Below are 20,107 nucleotides of genomic sequence, written 5' to 3'. Positions count from 1 at the left end.
CTCAGGTCCAGGCGAGTATTATCAGAGTGGAAGATGGGCCAGAACCCTCCTGCTAAAGTGTCTGGATCCTGTTTTCAGACAAGAGGACACTGCTTGTTGTCTGTGCTTGTCTATTGTATTTCTTGTGTGTGGAGGGTTTGGATTTGTCCAGAATCCCTCTTACCTCTGTTATTTTCTATGTATGTTGACAAGGTATTTTTACAAACAGGAAGACAGAAGGAAAAAGCTCATATTAATGTGCATCAGTTTGGGAGCTGAAAGGTGTATCTCATCTTATAGCTGACTTTTCTTTTCCCAGTTCTCACCTCTGTGGTCTCTGTGCTTCTCTAAGAGGGAAACCTTGAAGAGTATTGACAAGTACTCAACCATTTTTAACCATGGCTTTGGTAAGTTGCTATTTCTCTCTAGTTCTTGAATGTAGTTAAGATATATTAGATTATGTGAGCATTTCCTTATTTTGAAATGTCTTATGTAATAGATATCTAAGAAACTCTCCCCAGTCCCTCCCGTATCAGCGAAGTATGATGCCAAACAGCCCAAGGTGGTCCTGACGGATCCTTCTATTCTCCCTTGATATGTAGCATCTCCTGTAAGTTCAGCCTTCTTTTAAGAAGAATTATGGAGTAAAATTGTATTCCTTGAGGAAGAGATATTTCACCATCCAAAGAATAGCAGAGGGATGATTAAGAGAAGTTGGTCCTATTTGATTACTCATGGAAAAACTTGGGAATTCTTAGTATTTGTCTAGGAAAATAGAAGATTTAAGACATAAAATATACAGTTGGCAGTTGAGTGTCCTCAGTGTTGGTATGTGTTGAGATCCCGTGTTTTGTAAGGCTTTGAGGATTGGTTAAGAGTAAAATTGGGATTTGCATACAGAGAGATCAGGAATCTACCTTCGGAATCAGTCATGGAAAGATGAATATCAGGAGAAAGATCTATCATGTATTTGAAAAGACACACACACACACACATAATAGAGATCTAAGAAGCTGTATACACAGGATGGACTATAGTGTAGCTATTAAAAATTTACTAAATAATTTGGCATAAGAAAGTGTAGTGCTTAGGACATATTTTTAAAAAATAGTCTTAAAAAAATAGTCTTATACACATTGCCAGTAGGTACATGAGAAGATGCTCAGTATTGCTAATTATCAGAGAAATGCATATCAAAACTACAATGAGGTCTTACCTCACACCAGTCAGAATGGATATTAAAAAGTCCCAAAACAATAAATACTAGGGAGAGTGTGGAGAAGGAACCCTCCTACACTGTTGGTGGGAATGTAATTTGGTGCAGCCACTATGGAAAACAGTATGGATATTCATTTAAAAACAAAAAAATAGACTTACCATATGATCCAGAATCCCTCTCCTGGGCATATATCCAGAGAATTTTCTAATTGGAAAAGGTACATGCACCCCAATGTTCATAGCAGCACTATTTACAATAGTCAAGACATGGAAGCAACCTAAATGTCCATTGACATGATTGGATAAAGAAGATGTGGTATATATATACAATGGACTACTACTCAGCCATAAAAAATAATAAAATAATGCCATTTGCAGCAACACAGATGGACGTGGAGAATGTCATTCTAAGTGAAGTAAGCCAGAAAGAGAAAGAAAAATACCCTATGATATCACTTATATGTGGAATCCGAAAAAAAAGACAAACATTTACAAAACAGAAATAAACTCACAGACATAGAAAACCAACTTATGGTTACCCGGGGGGGTGGGGGGGGGAGGGATAAACTGGGAGTTCAAGATTTGCATATACTAACTGCAAATATATAGATATATATAAAATAGATAAACAACAAGTTATACTGTATAGCATAGGGAACTATATTCAATATCTTGTAGTAACTTATGGTTAAAAACAATATGAAAACAAATATATGTATGTTCCTATATGACTGAAGCATTGTGCTGTACACCAGAAATTGGCACATTGTAAACTGATTATGTTTCAATAAAAATACATTTAAAAAAAAAAAAAGAAAAAGAAGTGGTATATGTATAGAATGGAATACTACTCAGCCATAAAAAAGAATGAAATACTGCCATTTGCAGCAACATGGATGGACCTATAGATTATCATACTACATGAAGTAAGTCAGACAAAGACAGATAGCATATGATATCACTTATATGTGGAATCTAAAAAAATGAGACAAATGAACTTACAAAACAGAGACAGACTCACAGACATAGAAAACAAACTTACGGTTACCAAAGGGAAAAGGAGGGGATAAAATAGGAGTTTTGAGATTAGCAGATGCAAACCTCTATATATAAAATGGATAAACAACAAGTTCCTATGGTATAGCACAGGGAACTATATTCAATACCTTGTAATAACCTATAATTAAAAAATATAAAAAAGTATATATATATATGTATGGCTGAATCACTGTGCTGTACACCAGAAACTAACACAACATTGTAAATCAACTATACTTCAATTAAAAAATGGTCTTAACAACAAAGCCCAAACAAGTTAGAGAATAATTTATTGTGACATATAAAACCATTACAAAAATGACTAATAGGAAAAAATGGAGGTGACATAATGAACCTGAGGCTTGAAGAAATTTTTTAATTTTATGCAAACTCTGTTATCTCTATATATTTATGTACAGATTTAATACTATATTGGAAAAGAAATTCCATGAATTGTATTTTCTTAGTCTGTAGAAAAATAGTATGTAAAAATTCAATTTATTACTCATTTATGAGCTAGTATTCACTATTTCACTTAATTGGAAAATTGTGATTCTTTTATTCATATCTAGCCATGTTTACAGACATGGTTAGTAACTGAGGAATCACATAATAGGCATGAACTTTTATCTAAATCAACTAGATTTCTTAAAAATATGTATAGAATCTGTTTTTGAGACACTGATTTCCTTAACTTCTCTTACCATAGACTTCCAGGTGATGCCTATTTGCTTTTGTACAGCCTCTTCTTGGATTTCAACCTTTATTCTCTTTCTATTTGAAAGCATTTCTTGAATTTCACCAGTAATGCTTGGGTTTGTGCTTTTAGGGATGGGTAACATTCAGGAAAGCAGCCCTAGACCTCTCTCAAGAGGAATGGGAATATCGGGTTCTGCTCTGAGGGAGTTGTACTGGGATGTGATGATGGAGAACAGCAAGTTGGTCCCACGGGGTAAGCTGTCTACCTCAAATAATTTAAATATTCGCTCTGGAATATCAAGACTATCTTTTAAGAAAGTAAGTGAATTTTTTCATTCTGTTTTCAAAGGAACAGGTTAAGCTGTGTTGTATTGCAGGTGACACACCTCACCATTCTCATGATATTCATACCTTTCTCAGCCCCTTCATATAATTTCTACCTCCCTTGATACCCAGGAAGCTAGATGTGACTTGTAGGACACTGAAGACATGTCCATTGCCAAAGAAATCAGGTGGTACATTGTGTTTGAACTCAGAATCAGTAAAAATGCTCTGTGTTATTTTCTGAGCCATCTTTAGAGAGAAGAGCTAGACAAAAAGAATCCTGATATGTACTGATCATCAGAGTAATCTCCACAATTTACATGGTGATGGACTGAATAAAAAATATTTTAAAATGAAGTGAACATATTCATTTCTTATAACAAAATTGTTTTATTTGACCTACTTTGTCATTAAAAATTAGAACCCATGAACTCTGCATTTATCAGCATTTATCTACCATCCTAGGAAGAAACCTGTGAATGATTCAGAAAACTCCATTTTTCCTTTTAGCAGATAACAAACAAAAAATAGTAATCATAGCCAACATAGTTCTCATTGTGCTTTACTGTTAAACTATATCACCTCTTAAGACAGAGAGTCAGTGTAGGTTTAAATAAAAGAAGACCTTTCTTTACCTCTCTCATCTCTCTGTTCTTTGTGATTCTTTGGTCACCCTAAGGTGACTGTTCTCTCAATCCCACTATCCTTCTCTGAAGTCTTCACTAATTGTTTTTGCTTAAAGGTCATTAGAAATTTAACTAATTCTCAACGTGTTTTATAGAATTGGTTTTAATTCTTAGAAATATTTTCATGCATTATTTCATCTTTATTTCTTATAAGCAGTGTGACCACTTTATCAGAGCAAGGGAAGAAGCTGGGAGGGTTGTCAAGAAGACAGCTTAGTTGAGTGAGGGCTGATCAGGTGGGGAATTTTTAATTACATCTGTTAGGTCTTTTTTAAAAATTCACTTTTTAATTGTTTGCTGTTACTATATAAAATTAGTTAATCATTATATAAGAACTTTGTACCCAGCAACTTTTGTAAATTTAGTTGTAAGTGCTAGAATGCTTTACAGATTCTCTAGGATTTTGTAAGCAAACAATTGCCATCTACAAATAGCGGAAGTTTTTCTTCTTCCTTACAAATGTTTTATCTTTCATTTATTCTTATTGCCTTATTGCAATTGTGTTGAATAGAAGTGGTGAGAGTAGACATGGTTGCCCTTTTTTGATCATAGGAGGATGGTGCTTAATATTTCATCATTACACATAGCTGGAGGTTCTTCATAGATGCTCTATCAAATCTGGCAAGTTCTCTAGTCCTACTTTGCTGAGAATTTTTATCATGAAGGGATATTATATTTTGTAAGATACTTTTTCTGAAACTATTGATGTGATATGTCTTTTCTCCTTTTATCAACTAATATGATGAATTAAATTGATTTTTGAATGCTAAATCAATCTTGTATTTGTGGGTCATGTTGTATTTCCTTATATATATATTTCCAGATTAAATTTGTGTCAAATAAAAAAAAATATGTTGACCTCTGCTCCAAGTTCCTGGTATAGAGCTCCTAAAACCCTTGTCATTGCCTAAGTCATAAAAGTACTAGGAGCATCTTTTGTTCTAATATTTGGTCTTTAATCCTGCTTCTTGACACAGTTCCTGAATCCTCTGGAATTTCCTAGGTAATAGGAGTGTCTTTTGTTCTGAGATGGCAATTCTTGGTGGGCGCCTGGATGGTAGTTGGTCACCAGAAATATCAAGCCGTGATTGAAGTGATCAGCTCACTGGGTAGGGGAGAGGAACTGGAGATTAAGTTAATGATTGATTGTGCCTACATGATAAAGCCTCCATAAAAATCCCAAAAGTACGGGGCTCTGAGAGCTTGTAGGTCAGTGAACACATTTACGTACCGGGAGGTGGTGCATCCCAACACTGCAGGGACAAAAGCTCTTTGGCTTGGGACCCTTCCAGACATCCTTCTATGTACTCCCTCATCTGGCTGTTCATCTGTATCCTTTATGATGTCTTTTGTTATATTACAAACTGGTAAACACAAGTAAATGTTTCTCTGAGTTCTGTGAGCTGTCCTAGGAAATGCTCATACCCAAGGAAAGGGTCATGGGAACTCCGATTTACAGCCAGTCGGTCAGATGTACAGGTGACAGCCTGGGGCTTTTGACTGGCATCTGAAATAGGGTTGGGTAGTGGGGGAGACAGTCTTGTGGGACTGAGCCCTTAACCTGTAGGCTCTGATGCTATATATAGGTACATGGCATCAGAATTTAGTTAATTTGTAGGACACCCAACTGGTATTAGAGAATTGCTTGGTAAGGGGGAAAAACCCACACATTTGGTGACCAGAAGTAAACTAAAGTACGGTACTAGTGTAAGACTAAAGGAGAAACACAAGAGCAATGTGTTTTTCGTATCCAATTTGCTAACATTTTCTTAAGAAATTTTGCACAAGGTTTTAGTATGTTATTTTATCTTCTTGTAATGTCTTTGTCAAGTTTTGGTATTAATGTAGTACTGGCCTCATAAATAAGATGTGAACTGTTTTCTCCTCTGTTTTCCAGGAATCATTGTGTAAGATTGGTATTATATCTTAAATGCCTGGTAGAATCCTTTAGTAAAATCAGCTGGGCCTGGAGTTTTCTTTGTTTTTGATAACAAATTCATTTTCTTTAATAGATAATTGGGCTATTCAGATATTCTATTTCATCTTATGTCTGTTTTATAGTAAGTTGTATATTTCAAGTTTTGTCCATTTCATCTGAGTTGTCACATTTGTTGCAGTGAAATGGTTCATAGTAATTCCCTTGTTAGACTTCTACTATTTATATATTCCTTAGTGATAAATTCTTTTTTATTCCTGATATTAGTGATTTGTTGCAAAGACAGTTTTTTATTTTTAGTAATTCTAGGTAAGGTTTAATCTATTCTGTTGCTTTTTCCAAAGAAATCACTTTTTATTTCTTCTCTTATTTCCTTCCGGGTACTGAGGATTTACTTTGCCTTTCCATTTCTAGCTTATAAAGTGGAACCTCTGGTTACTGAGTTTGGACGTTTCTCTCTTTTACTATAACATTTAAAGCCAGAAATTCCCTACTTTAACTCCATTCCACAAATTTTTATATGTTGCATTTTTATCAGTCAGTTCAAAATATTTTCTTACTTCCATTTTGATTTCTCCTTTAACCTATGGATTATATAGAACTGTGTCGTTTAATTTCCAAACATTTGTGGGTTTTCTAGCTACTTCATTATTATTTACAGTTTAGCCCCATTTGATCAGAGAATACATTGTATATGGTTTTGATCCTTTGAAATTCATTGATGCTTTTTGCATGGCCCAATATATATAGTCATATTGGTGAATATGCCATGTGCATCTGAAAGGAAATACGTATTTGGTAGATGTTGGGTGAGTTTTATACAAATATTAATTAGTCCAAGTTGGTTGATAGTTCATATCATTTATTCACTGGTTTTTTTTGTCTTGTTTTTTTCCAATTACTGAGAGATAGATATTAAAATTAGGGTCAGAACCAAAGTAATGTTGAGTTGAGTAAAGCACCTGGGGTGCAAAATTTAAGGAGGCACTCATTCTTAGGGTCGTGCAAGTGCAGTGTTGTTTGCTGTGTTTTTAGGTGTGTACACATAAATGATAATAATTGTTTTCCTAATGTATCACCTGTTCTATAATGAAACGTCCCCCTTATTACTGGTTTAGTTTATCTGAAATTAGTATAGCCACTTTAGCTATATATACCATCTCTATATAAACAAAACATACTATTAAAATTTTTACTCTGAATAGTTATATGTGGTTTAAAGAAATTAATATAATAAGAAGAGTTATTACATTAACCCAGAGAGTTACCATTTATGCTGTCTTCCTTTGTTCCTGAAGATCTCGTTTTCCCACTGGTAGCATTTTGTTTCAGCCTGAAGAACTTTCTTTTAGCATTTCTTGTAATGCAGGTCTGTTGGTGACAAATTCTGTTAGGTTTCTTTTATCTGAAAGTGTCTTTATTTTGCATTCATTCTTGAATATATTTTCTCTGGATATAGAATTCTGCTTTGTTAAAATTTAAACAATTAAAAAAATTATTTAGTGGACACTGACACCTCTAATTCCAATCCAATTTAACAAGATTTATTTTAGACCTCCTATTTACATGTCTGTGCCTCTTTTCTGACTGTGAGCATCCTGGTTCCAGGTATCCTTAGTACATTTACTTATTACTCAGTTACTCCGCATGTATCCAGTCTGCCATCCATGCTGACCACAAGCTCTGCCTGTTTCTCTGTACATGTCAACACATGGACCTAGACCCTGATTCTCTCCCCTCTTGTGGTCAAGAAGATTGAGTTCCTCCATGGCCCCCAACTTCCACCTCTCTCACAGAAGACATGTGAACTCTTCTCTTTCTATATCTTTATTTTGAAATTTTTTTGTGAAAAAAATCTCATAGAGGCTATGGGCCAGCAAGCACTGATAATGAGAACCACCACTCCTGTGGCAGGCGTCAACATCTAGTGAATCAACCTCCTTATCCCGGAACTCAAAACTTTTATAGTAGACGCTTGAGCCTCAGGCTGTTTATATATTTTGTATTTTGATATAGTGTCTTTGTTTACCTGAAGGTAAATACCAAATAGTCTAACAGTATGATTTAGGTTGGAGTTCTGAATCATGCAGTATTAGCTTAACCTCTGGAGGGGTTGGAAACTAAGGTCAGCCATGCAGGCAGTCACCATGTCTATGTGACTGAGCCCCAGCAAAAACTCTGAACACCAAGGCTCAGATGAGCTTCCCTGGTTGGCAGTACTCCATGCTTAGTCACACACCGTTGCTGGAAAAAGTCAGCATTGTCCATGACTTCACTGGGAGAAGCTCTGTTCTTGTACTTTTACCAGACTCTGCCCCATTTGGCTTTGACCCCTGACGTATTTTAATCTGTATCCTTTCACTGTAATAAATCATAACAGTTGACTGTAATAGCTTTCAGTAAGTTCTGTGAGTCCTAGCAATCATTTGCTGGAATTATCCTCAGAATCCCTGAACTTGTAATTCCTAAATTATTACTTCTCAAACTTTTTCTGACTTTTTTCTTAAGCACTTTAAGACAGTTTTCTTCTGAAAATAGCTCTACCTTCTCACACAAGGTCTGATATATAGTGTTCTAATTATCTTTTTGTAAATTTTAAATTTTAGTTTGTGTTTCCTCTTTGACTCAAGAATAAGTTAAGAGTTCAGATGTGAAATCAGGCTTTTGACTAGGAATATATAAAAGCTCAATGGATCATAAGTGATAATTATTAGATTACACTTGACCCTTGAACAGTGCAGGGATTGGGGAACTGACCCCCTGTGCAGTCAAAAATCTGCATATAACTTTTGAATCCCCCCAAACTTGATTACTAATAGCTTACTATTGACTGGAAGCCTTTTTGATAACATGACAGTTTATTAACACATATTTTGTATGTTATGTGTATTATATCCTGTAGTCTTACAATCAAGTAAGGTAGAGAAAAGAAAATGTTATTAAGAAAATCATAAGGAAAAGGAAATACATTTACATTATTACACTGTATTTATCATTACTGTAACTTTACATTGTCTCTTTACAAGATGAATTGTCTGTCAGTACCTGCATTAATATTGTATTATACTAAACCCTGTAGATATTGTACCTTTTACCAACATTAGACATAAAAAATTAAAAGATAATGTGAAAAAGAAATTCATATTTACTTATAGGTATAATGATTCATACATTTGTTAATGAAGAAGCAGCAAATTTTATTGCCTTAAAGTATTATAGTATAATCAATATGATTGCTTCATAGTAGCCTAACCTGTAAACTAAATGAATCATTACACAATTTTTTGTCACATACATTATTACAGTCATATTCACAATACAGTATTGGAAATATTGTTACTTAAAAAAAAAAAACCTAACTGTGGTAAAAGGCTGATATGCAGTTTCTCCAATTATGAGAGAGAGGCATACTGTAATGGTAATATAATTCTTTGAAATTGAAGAAAACTAATACAGTATTAATTTTATGTTAAAAGTTACAGTATTCTTTTTGTCTTTTTGATACCAGCGTAATGCTGGTCTCATAATGATTTGGAAGGTGTTCCCTCCATTACTTTTTTCTGGAAAGCCTATTCATAACAGATCTTAATTCTTAAGTGTTTGGCAGAATTTATTAGAGAAACTATATGGACCTGAAAATTTCTTTTTTGAAAGATTTTTAAAAGAATTTACAAATGAATTCAATTTTTAAAATAGTTATAAAGCTAGTCTGGTTATTTCATGTTGGGTGAGTTTTGGTAGTTTGTGATTTTTAAGAATTGAACTGTTTCATTTTAGTTGTCAAATTTATGGGCATAGAGTTGTTCATAGTATTCTCTTATTATCTTTTTATGTCTGTAGGGTGTGTAAAGCTTACTTTAATTCCTGATATGGGTGATTTTTGTCTTCCCTTTTTTCCTTTGTTAGTCTTAACAAATGTTTACCAATTTAATTGATCTTCTCAAAGAACCAACTTTTTGTTTTACTGGTGTTCAGTCTTTTTCAGTTTCCTATTTCATTTATTTCTATTCTTATTTTTATTATTTTTCTGCTTTGAGTTAATTTTGGTTTTTCTAGTTTCTTGAGGTAAAAGCTTAGTCTACTGATTTGAGATCTTTTTTCTTTTCACATAATCACTTGATGCTTTGCATTTGCCTTTAAGTCTCATAAAGGAAGCAACAGACTGAAACTATTGATATATTCAACTTTTTAAATTTCAGTATATTTCTAATCCCCCTTGATAACAATGATTATTTAGAAGTGTGTTTTTTATTTACCAAGTGGTTGGAGAGTTTCTTATTTACTTTGTGTTATTGGGATCGAGTCTAATCATATATGGTTAGAGAACATTCTTTGCATGATTTCAGTAATTTTTAGTATGTTAAGGTTTGTTGTTATGTCCTAGAGTATAGTCTATCTTTGTAACTGTTCCATTTGTACTTGAAAAGCATGTGTTTCCTGTTGTTGTTGGGTAGATTGTTCTATAAATGCTGGTTATAGCCAGCTGATTGATGATATTGTTTAGTCCTTTTATATCTTTAATGATTTTCTATTTACTAGTTCAGTTGACTACTGAGAGAGGAAGGTTGAAGTCTTCCAGTGTAATTGTGGACTTGTCTGTTACTCTTTTCAGTTTTATCAGTTTTTGTGTCATATACTTGAAGCTTCTTTGTTATATGCATACACACTTGTGATTGTTAGGTCTTTTTGATGAATTTCTTATTTTGTAAAGTTCTTTTAGATTCCTGATAATTTTCTTTGCTTTTTAGCATTACTTGTCTGATAATATATAAGCCACTTAGCTTTCTTTTGATTCGTGTTTTCAGGGCATTCTTTATTCATCTTTTTACTTTTAACTATATTTGAAATGAGTTTCTTGTAGACAGCATGTAGTTGGGTCTTTAAAAAAATTCCATTTGACAGTCTCTGCTGTTAATTAACATGTGATGGAGATACCCCGAAGATGTGCCCCTGTCTTCATTATCTCTGCCTTCTGGTACTCGTGTCCTTGTGTATCCCTTCCCCTTGAGTGTGGCCAGGACCTCTGACTGTCCTTATTCTAACAGGTAGGATACAGCAAGGGTGAAAGGATGTCACTTCTGTGATTATGTTATATATGACTGTAACAGCAGTTTTTCCAGGAGACTCTCTCCCTTGTTAGCTTTAATGAAGCAAGTGGCCCATCTGGAGGGTCCATGTAGCAAGAAACTGAGAGTGGCCTTTGGGCATGAACCAACAAAAACCAGGATGCCCTCAGTCCAGTAGCCTGCAAAAAACTGAATGCTGCCAACAAGCATATGTGCTTAGAAGTAGCTCCTTCCCCAGTTAAGCCTTCAAATGAGACTCTAGCCCTGAACCATACCTTGATTGCAGACTTGTGGAAGATCCTGAAGCAGAATACCTAGCTAACTGTGGCTAGACTTCCCTGACCCTCAGAAACAGTTATGATGTACTTACTCCATCTTACCTAGGACCAGCACCACTGTAGTTTTCCCCAAAATGCTCCTGTTATTAGAATATTGGGTAGTTAAATTCTTTAAGCTGATTTCTGTGGACATTAGATTTAGTATTTAATCTTTGAAATGACTCTTGCTTTCTGACACAAGACATGGCAGGCTTACATTGTAACTTCCCCTCCCCCAACCAGACACTTGAGACATGACCATCTTTTTTCATTAGATATTAGTCTTTGTTTAAAACATTTATTTATTAAAAGCACTTTATTTTTCATTTTTATTCTTATAGGTTATACTGCTGGCCTGTTACAGCCATTTCAGCTGGTGTCTGTGGCCTATTAACATGATCAATTAGTATTTGAAAGCTTACTTCTTCCTGGCGTAAGATGTTCAGGGCTCTCCTTGTACCTTCCCTACCATAAATCAAGATTCAGACATTTTTCTAGGGAGTTTATAAAATGGGCACTGGTATTTAGTGACCACAATATGAACAAGCATTTTGGCTTTTAAATTTTTAAGTGTTTGAGCATATTATCTCTTTCTCAAAACTGATCTCTTTCAACTTTTTATGTTTTCTGGGGTATATAGATCTAGAACTTTTTTTATTCATATACATTTTCAAATTGATTGGCATAGGAGTCTTTATCATTTAAATAGATATACACGCTCTGTGGTGGTGATTTCTCCTCTTGTTCTTATCTTATTTTACTTTTAATGTGTTTTATAACTCACTACATTCTACCTCTACCTCTGTATTTATTAGTTCCTTCCTTCTGCTTTTCTTTATTTTACTTTTTTAAGCTTAACTTGTTGAGGTGGATGCTTCATTTAGTAATCTTTATTATTTTATTTGTATTAATATAAGCATTTAAGTCCATGACTTACACTCTGGCTTCTATAGTTTTATGCCCTAGATACTGCTGAAAAATTGTATAGTGTCTTTAACATCATGGTTTTCTAGATGTTTCTTCATTTGGATTGTATTTCCACAACTGAAACAACACTTATTTAGTAGATTGCTTATTTATTTACATCATTAGTCTCTAGTTTATTGCAGCAAACTAATGTTTCTTGTTTTATTTCAACTTTGTTACACATAACATTGTTTAGTCCTAGGAACATTATTCTTGGTCCCTCCTTACGCATGGTTAATCTTTCACTTCTGATTTTCTTTAGACTATTGGCTAATCTTTATTGCCATCCTCTAGCCAAAAAATCAACATATTACTTGTCATAGAACTCATGGCACTCTTGTCCCATCAAGGCCTTTCTCCATATTATTGAGTCTGATTATTCTCCATTGGAGCTCCAAGCCTTTTTGATTAAAATTGTATAAGCGTTACAGTATGGCATACCTGTTAACAATATCTGAAAATTCTTTGAGATGCTTTTCTAAGAAATATAAGAATGGTTGGCTTTGGCTGTGTTAGTTTGGATATGCTTTTATTCTCATCTGAAATGGAAATAATATAGGAAAGAGTGTATTTCATTACTACAGTAGACGTATGTAAGGGATGGGAAGCAGAAAGAGATATATAGTAACTGTTGCTTAATTTTTGGGTTAAATAATACTCATCTGTCTTAACAATATCTTATCTTCCTAATATTTACCTTCATTCTCATCAAAATTTCTATTCCTTTATCCATTAATTAACTTGTTCTGTAACTAACAACTGCATTGTCCTAGGAGCTTATTCTTTAGTGGCATATGAGAGAAATGATTGCATCTGCCCTTGTGGGTCTTTAGGAATAAGGAAATAAATGCATTAATTTAAATAATAAAGAGAAATCAATGTACAATGAAGTCAAGGAACTAGGTGCTAGAATAGAAACTTCTTCGATAGGGTCAGCTGATACAACCGTTTTGAGTAAGCACCCTTCAGATCAGATGGAAAAAAAGGAGGAAATCACACAGTGAACCCACCCATGGGAGGTGAAAGAGATAGGTAGCTCTAGGAGATAAATATTTCATGATCTGGGAACTAAAAGGAAGAGGATTTTAGGCAAGAGGATAGAGTGAAATGAAATAAGTAGGTCCTTGTTATCCATGAGAAATTGCTTGGATGGAGAAGCCATTAAAAACAGCTTGTAAGCAGGGACAACCAAATCTTGATCTGCATCAGGAATTATTTAGTAGAGACATCAGAAATACAGGTGCTTGGGACCTGTCCTTTGATACTGACTGAGTTCATCTAGGTTGGTTGCTATACATCAGGACTTGCAACAACTTTCCCAGTTGATTCTGATCAACACCTAAGTTTCAGAGCCATGGACTTAACTTTGCCCTTTCATAACTTCCATATCATATATATAATCTCCTCATTCTCTGAGTCTTCTTGCTTTTCTTCAGATTTTAAAACACTGTTAACTACTGACTGCTACCATTCATTATTTTCAATTTGTTTCCTCTATGTCTTTAATAACAATTTAATTTTTCTGGCACAGGGAAAAATAAAATCATTTGTTTCCTTTCTCCTGTTCTTTCACATTTGGAGTCCAGATGTAAGACAAAGACATTTTTAGGAAAAAAAAAAAAAAGGTTCCTAATGCAAGGTAATTGAAAAAGTAAAATCCTTGACCTTGAGGACAACATTTTTAGAAATAACTGGCAAAACAAAAGCAAGATTGAGGGAAGGGTCTCAAGGGGGACATTTTAGCTAAATGAAAATAATTTCTGAAAATGTAGCCAATTATAAGCATAAATCTTTTACTCTGTATCAGGGAATTTATAAGAGATGCTCTATAGGTAAAGGGATATGAGAACATCTTTGTAGTTCAGACTTTGCTCATGATGAGAGTTCTTTCTAGTGAGAAAACCTATGAATGTAAAAAAATATGGAAGGGCCTTTGGTGTGCATGAACAATACACTGCATATCTGAAAATTCCTACTGTTATGCAAGCTAGTAAATGTCCAAAGCGTAGGGCATGCCTTAGGTTTCCACAGAGACCTTACAGTACACTAGAAATTCATTTTGATGAGTTGTTATAAATGTAACATATGTGGAAAAGCCTTCAGAGCATGTGGAAAATTCACTCAGCATCACAGAATTTGTACTGGTGAGAAATACTTAAGACAGTAAGCAATCTTTTAGAATATACAGGCAACTTACTGGACATCTGAGAATCCACAGAGAAACCCTATGAGTGTAAGGAGTGTGAGAAGGCCTTTAGATTCTATGGAGAGCATAAAAAATTTCATATTGGTTAGAAATCCTACAAATACTTGGAATATAGAAAGGCATTAGATTTCAGTCACAGCCTAGATCACATGAAATATGTAGGTGATGTGTTGGGAGTCTCTAAGACTACATGCACATTCACAGACTCACTGGAAGGTCTTACAGGCCTCAGTGTATAGTTGTAACCATGTCTAAAATTTCTTACAGCAATGTACTAAGGATCATAAGGGAAAAGACACAGGTGATGTCTAAAGGAATCAGTCCCCGGGTTTCCTAATGCTCTCTTCCTCCCATTAGGGGTCACACAGAATGCAAGCTCCCCCAGAAGGAAAAATACAGCAATATTTATGCAGTGTTACTCTCCAGGGAGAAAAATCACTGCGCAAGATTTTTACTGGGAACTGGTCACATAGAAGCCCTCTGTTTAACAAGTACTAAAATTTCAGACTTCCGGAAGGAAAGCAAGTATTCAGCATAAACCATATTGTTTGCATAAACAGTGTAGGTACTATGTACGCTTGTAAATTAGGGAATAGTAAGAACACTCTTGAAATCTTAGTTTTCAGATGCCAGCCAAAGGCCAACCTTGCAAGCAGGCCTTTCTAAGCAATATCAGCAGTATTCTCTTGGGCCTTGGCCAAGGCATCTTTACCGCAAAATTATTATCACTAGAACCCCCACAGCATGTTGAGAGCAACTAGCACTATTTGCCTTAGTTATACCTTCCAAGAGTCTTCAATTTAGCTGGTTTAAACAAACACCACATTGAGCCATAAAGGTCTATTTTAGAAAGCCAGGTGGCTTACTCAAGTTTCTGTATTAACCCTTCTTTATCTATCCTGAGGCATCGATTTAGGTACAATACAACACTGTCCAGTACATTAAATCTTACCTGAATGCCTTCCAGGGCTGAGACAGCGTCATAATAGAGCACCTACACCAGAAGTGCAGTCCCGGAGGGCACATGTGGTCCTCCTGGAAACAAGGAGTTTACAGTTGTTAGAGTGCCCGAAGTGGGACGTGCACTAGTCAGGCAGTACGGGTGTATGAAGTTTGAGGATTTAGGGGTTGATTTGAGGCAGGACCATGAGTGACAGTAACACACAACAATATTGATTAGGTGGTACTTAGAGTTACATGAGAAAGTAAATGCCTTCTAGCAAGACACCTTTCAAGGACAGCAGTGTGAGGCTACCACCCAGAAGGGGAATAGGGCAATGGTACCTATTTACCAGGAAAGAAGGGGAAATCAGAAAGGGGGCTTATGTGTCTAGGTGACATCACTCAGCCCAAGGTGGGTGGGTAGTCTCTGGATTAGAGAGCTCTGAAGGGCAACAGCAGTTTGGAGTTTTTAAAATAGATACAGGGCTTGTCTTATTCATGGTTAGCAGATGTTGATACAACTCCATGGGGTGTACAGAGCAGGTAGGCTCTAAATGTCCAAAATACATGTTTATTTGGACTATATTTAAAACTACATGATGTGTTAGATTTGAGCTGGCACTGGTAGGTTTTAGGCTGAGGATTCTAGCCTGCTGTGAGGAAATAACAATTTGGGGGCCATTTTAGGCTAATACACATGGGCCATCTTTGGCTTATTACATAACAAGAGGTTAATAGGGCCCCCAATATGACCTCTCATCATGGGCCTCCCACCCTGGGGTTGCCAGGTCAATTCAAATAATTCAGTTTAGTTCTTGGCTTCAGAGGCACTGCCTAAAGCTAGTTAGTTTCCGTTTTGCTTATCTGTAACATCAGCTCATTCACTTCAGGAGCGTGGGTAGTATCTGGAGGTGTACTGCATGGAAAGTGCTAGAACTGGGGCCAACCCCTGCTGGCCCACAGTCAGTCCTGTCAAGTGTCTTCCCAGGTGTTGGGTTTTGGTTTTTGTTTTCTCTTTTGTTACAAAATCATCATGTCCCATTTAGTAAACATAACAACATAATTTCTTACTCTCATCTGTTTTGTTTGGAAGGGACAAAAGCATTTTCACAGAAAAAAATTTGTCTGTAACTTAACCAGAAAGATACATTATATCCAGGTCAGGACAAAATCCTGAAGTTTCCTTTTTTCCAAGTGGGTTTACATAACCCTCCCTCTCCCTTTCATGCTGGTAAGTCATCTAATAAGCAGCCTAGAAAAGAGCTTTTGGGAGATAGCTGCATTTAATAATCAAACTGCCTTACTAAGAGGTATGTACCATGAAAAAGGTGAGGGAAGTAGAGTCAGACCATTACCATTCCATTGTTAACAAACTTCAGTTAATCCAGAAAGCCTGCTCTAAAAGTAAATTCTTGACACATTAAGGAAATGATAACAGAAAGAAATTTGGAACATTTGAAATGAAGAAAGCACTGAAAGGGATAAACAGATAAAAGTCATAAAGTAACAGACAGCTCTTGAGTTTTAAAAATTGTTTGGTATTTTACAGCTAAAATGATTCATAGTCTGATGTGGTTCTCAGTGTATATACAGGTAATATTTAAGACAACTATATCATAAAGTGGGGGATGTTAAAGAGACCTCAGCCACGTTAAGATCTCTACTTTTCACACAAAGTGATAAATATTGATACTAGTAGACTATGATGAGTGTGTATATCATAATCCATAAAGCAACCACTAAATAAACCTATACAAAGAAATATAAACAATATGAATAAATTAGAATGGAATACTAACAAGTATTCATAAAAATCACAGCAATGGCAGGAGAGAACAGAAATAGACGGTAGGAGCAACAAAACAAATAAAATGGCAGACTTAAATCTTAACATCAGTAAGTATATTAAATGAGTATGATTTAAACATACAAATTAAGATTATCAAAAAAAGGTTTTTTTAATGACCAAAGTGTATGCAATCTACAAGAAACTCTCTTCAAATAATATAGGTAGGTTAAGAGTAAATAAACAGATGGACCTATTATGATAGCTACTTTCAAAAAAAAAAAACAAACTAGGGAAAAAGAAGCATTGGCAGGGATGTGGAGAAATTGGAACTTTCATGTACTGTTGGTGGGAGTGTAAGTTTTTTAAGCAAAAAGGAACCAGAACTTGATGGTTCTGAAAATTCTCAGCCTATCCCTATTGCAAAAACTGAGAAAGCTTGATCTGAAAACTACAGGTGTGACGAAAAAAACCATTTGATGAGATTAGTCTGGGTATGAAGTCACCGCAACAGAAACAATATAGTTTGAACTGAAGGGGACAGGAATGGGAGGAAATGAAGGAAGGATGTCAGACTTCATAGAACCACCATAGAGCTGTTTGGCAGCAGGTGTGCTATTCTTCAAGACAAGGAAGAAGGACCCCAAAGGTGATTCAGAGATCATCAGGGCTGCCTCCTCAGTTTCAAAGGGAAAGGAGTTGGGGGAGCTCCCTTGGTTTCATCAGGCCAGATGGAGCCTTGTGGATGGGGCTGCCCGGAGCCTTGGGAATGTGACTCCCACCTGGCAGACCCTTGATATGACCTCCATCTGACAGAGCTGCAGAGGCAGGACTGCCACCCAAGTGGATCCAGGAGGTGGGACATTGAACCAAAGAAGATTGATTAATTCTCAAGCCTTCAGATGTAATGTGCTTGCCTTACTAAGTTTTGGACTTGCTTGGGACCTATCCCCCATTTTTTTTTCCTCCTGATTTCTCCCTTTTGGAATGGGAATGTCTATCCTATGCTTGTCCCAAAGTTGCATTTTGGAAGCACGTATCTTATGTGGTTTCATGGGTTGACAGCTGGAGAAGAATTTTGCCTCAGGATGAATCATGCCTCAAGTCTCACCTGTTTCTGATATAGGTGATATTTATATGATACTTTGGACTTTATACTTTAGAGGTGATGCTAGAGCGAGTTGACTCTTGGGGCTGTTGGGACAGGATGAATATATTTTGCATATGAGAAGTACATGAATTTTGGGGGGCCAGGGGTAGAATGTTTGTGTTTCCCCAAAATTTATGTAGAAGCCTTACCCCCAATGGAATGTTATATGGAGATATGTGGATGGTATGAGAGATAATTATGTTTAGATGATATCATGAATGTGGGCTCCTGTGATAGAATTAGTGCCCTTCTGAAAAGAGGAAGAGACCAGAGCTTGCTCTCTCTCTCCATGATGTGAGGACCTGTAAGCCACCTGTAAGCCAGGAGGATTATCACTAGGAACTAAATCTGCCAGCACCTTGATCTTGGACTGCCAAGCATGCACAACAGTGAGAAACAAATGTCTGTTTTTTTAAGCTACCCAGTCTATGGTATTTGTTTTAGCAGCCTGAACTGACTACGACAGAGAGGAAGTTTTAAAATATATATAAAGCTAGGTGAAAATACTACACATCAGAATTTGTGGTGTGCAGCTAAAGCAGTGCTGAGAGGGAATTTATAATGTTAAATGCTTACATTAGAAAAATAGAAAGGTCTTGTACCAATTATTTAAGTCCCTACCTCAAGAAAATAGAAAAATGAATAAAATAAACCCAAAGCCAGAAGAAGGTAGGAAGTAATGAGTGGAAATCAGAGATAATGGAAACAGGAATTAACTGAACAATGAGTTAAACCAAAAGCTTTTATTCAATAAAATTGATAAAGTTCTACCAAGACAACAAAGGTAAAAAGAGAAGACACAAATCTTTAATATCAGGAATGAAATGGGGGTATCAATGCAGATCCTGCAACTACTGAAAAGATAGAGAATACTATTGTTGTAGGCAGAAAAATGGCTCCCTCCAAATATTATGTCCTAATCCACAGAACATATGAATATATTACATTACATGGCAAAGGGGAATTAAGTTTACAGATGAAACAAAGTTCACTCATCAGCTGATATAGGGGAATTATCCTAGATTATCCAGATGGACCTGGTAAAATCACAAAGATCCTTAAAAAGTGGAAGATAAAGGAATAAAAGGAGGTTAAAATGATGTGATATGGAGTAACAGCAAAATGGCAGACTACAAAGCAGCCAAGCTTCTCACTTCTCTTTTCAACAAATGGTGTTGGGAAGATTTGATATTCTTAGGCAAAATAATGAATTTGGACCATTATCTTACACCATATATAAAGATTAACTCAAAATGGATAAAGACCTATACATCTGAGGTAAAACTAAAACTCTTAGAAGAAAACATAGGAAGAATCTTCATGATACATGATTTGACAGTGGTTTTTTGGATATGACACTAAAAGCATAGGCAATAAAAGAAAAATATATGTAAATTGGACTTAATGAAAATTAAAAATGTTTGTGCATGAAAGTGTTTTACACTATCAACAGTTCACACTGTCAACAGAACAAAAATGCAAACCACAGGATAGGAGAAAATATTTGCAAGTCATACCTGATAAGGGATTAATATCCAGAATATTTAAAGAATTCCTTAAACTCAGAGACAAAAAGCAACCCAATTTAACAAAGGGCAAAGAACTTGAATTGTATTTTGGGCAGAAATTACAATGAGATACCACTTCATATCCATTAGGATGGATTTTGTATTTTACAAGGCAAAACAAAATAAGAGGTGTCAGTAAGAGGATGTAGAGAAATTGGAAGCACTGCTGGAAGGAACGTAAAATGGTGCCACCACTGAGAAGAACTTGTAAAGTTTCTGATATAGA

General features: G+C 35.5%; 2 protein-coding genes across 10 annotated transcripts in view; one reads left to right on the top strand and one right to left on the bottom strand.

Annotated features, from left to right (window-relative positions):
* The window catches only part of LOC116666048 (translation initiation factor IF-2-like), a 407,644-nt gene that overhangs the window by 101,604 nt on the left and 285,933 nt on the right, over positions 1-20,107 (bottom strand). The window lies entirely within an intron of this gene.
* ZNF529 (zinc finger protein 529) overlaps positions 1-20,107 on the top strand; it is a 94,603-nt gene that overhangs the window by 48,949 nt on the left and 25,547 nt on the right. For 5 of the 9 annotated variants that reach the window (XM_032487990.1, XM_032487985.1, XM_032487987.1 and 2 more), the window contains 2 exons: positions 299-386; positions 3,065-3,187. The exons of the other annotated variants lie outside the window; for them this stretch is intronic. In XM_032487990.1, coding sequence (XP_032343881.1) covers positions 3,067-3,187 — 121 coding nt within the window. In that variant the 5' untranslated portion in view covers positions 299-386; positions 3,065-3,066. The remainder of the gene's footprint in view (positions 1-298; positions 387-3,064; positions 3,188-20,107) is intronic. 9 annotated transcript variants of the gene reach the window in all.

This window comes from Camelus ferus, chromosome 9, assembly GCF_009834535.1.
Source record: "Camelus ferus isolate YT-003-E chromosome 9, BCGSAC_Cfer_1.0, whole genome shotgun sequence".
In the NCBI taxonomy this organism is placed as follows: Eukaryota; Metazoa; Chordata; class Mammalia; order Artiodactyla; family Camelidae; genus Camelus; species Camelus ferus.
The sequence above is the reverse complement of the archived record's forward strand: the minus strand, read 5'-3'. Positions and strand labels throughout refer to the sequence as shown.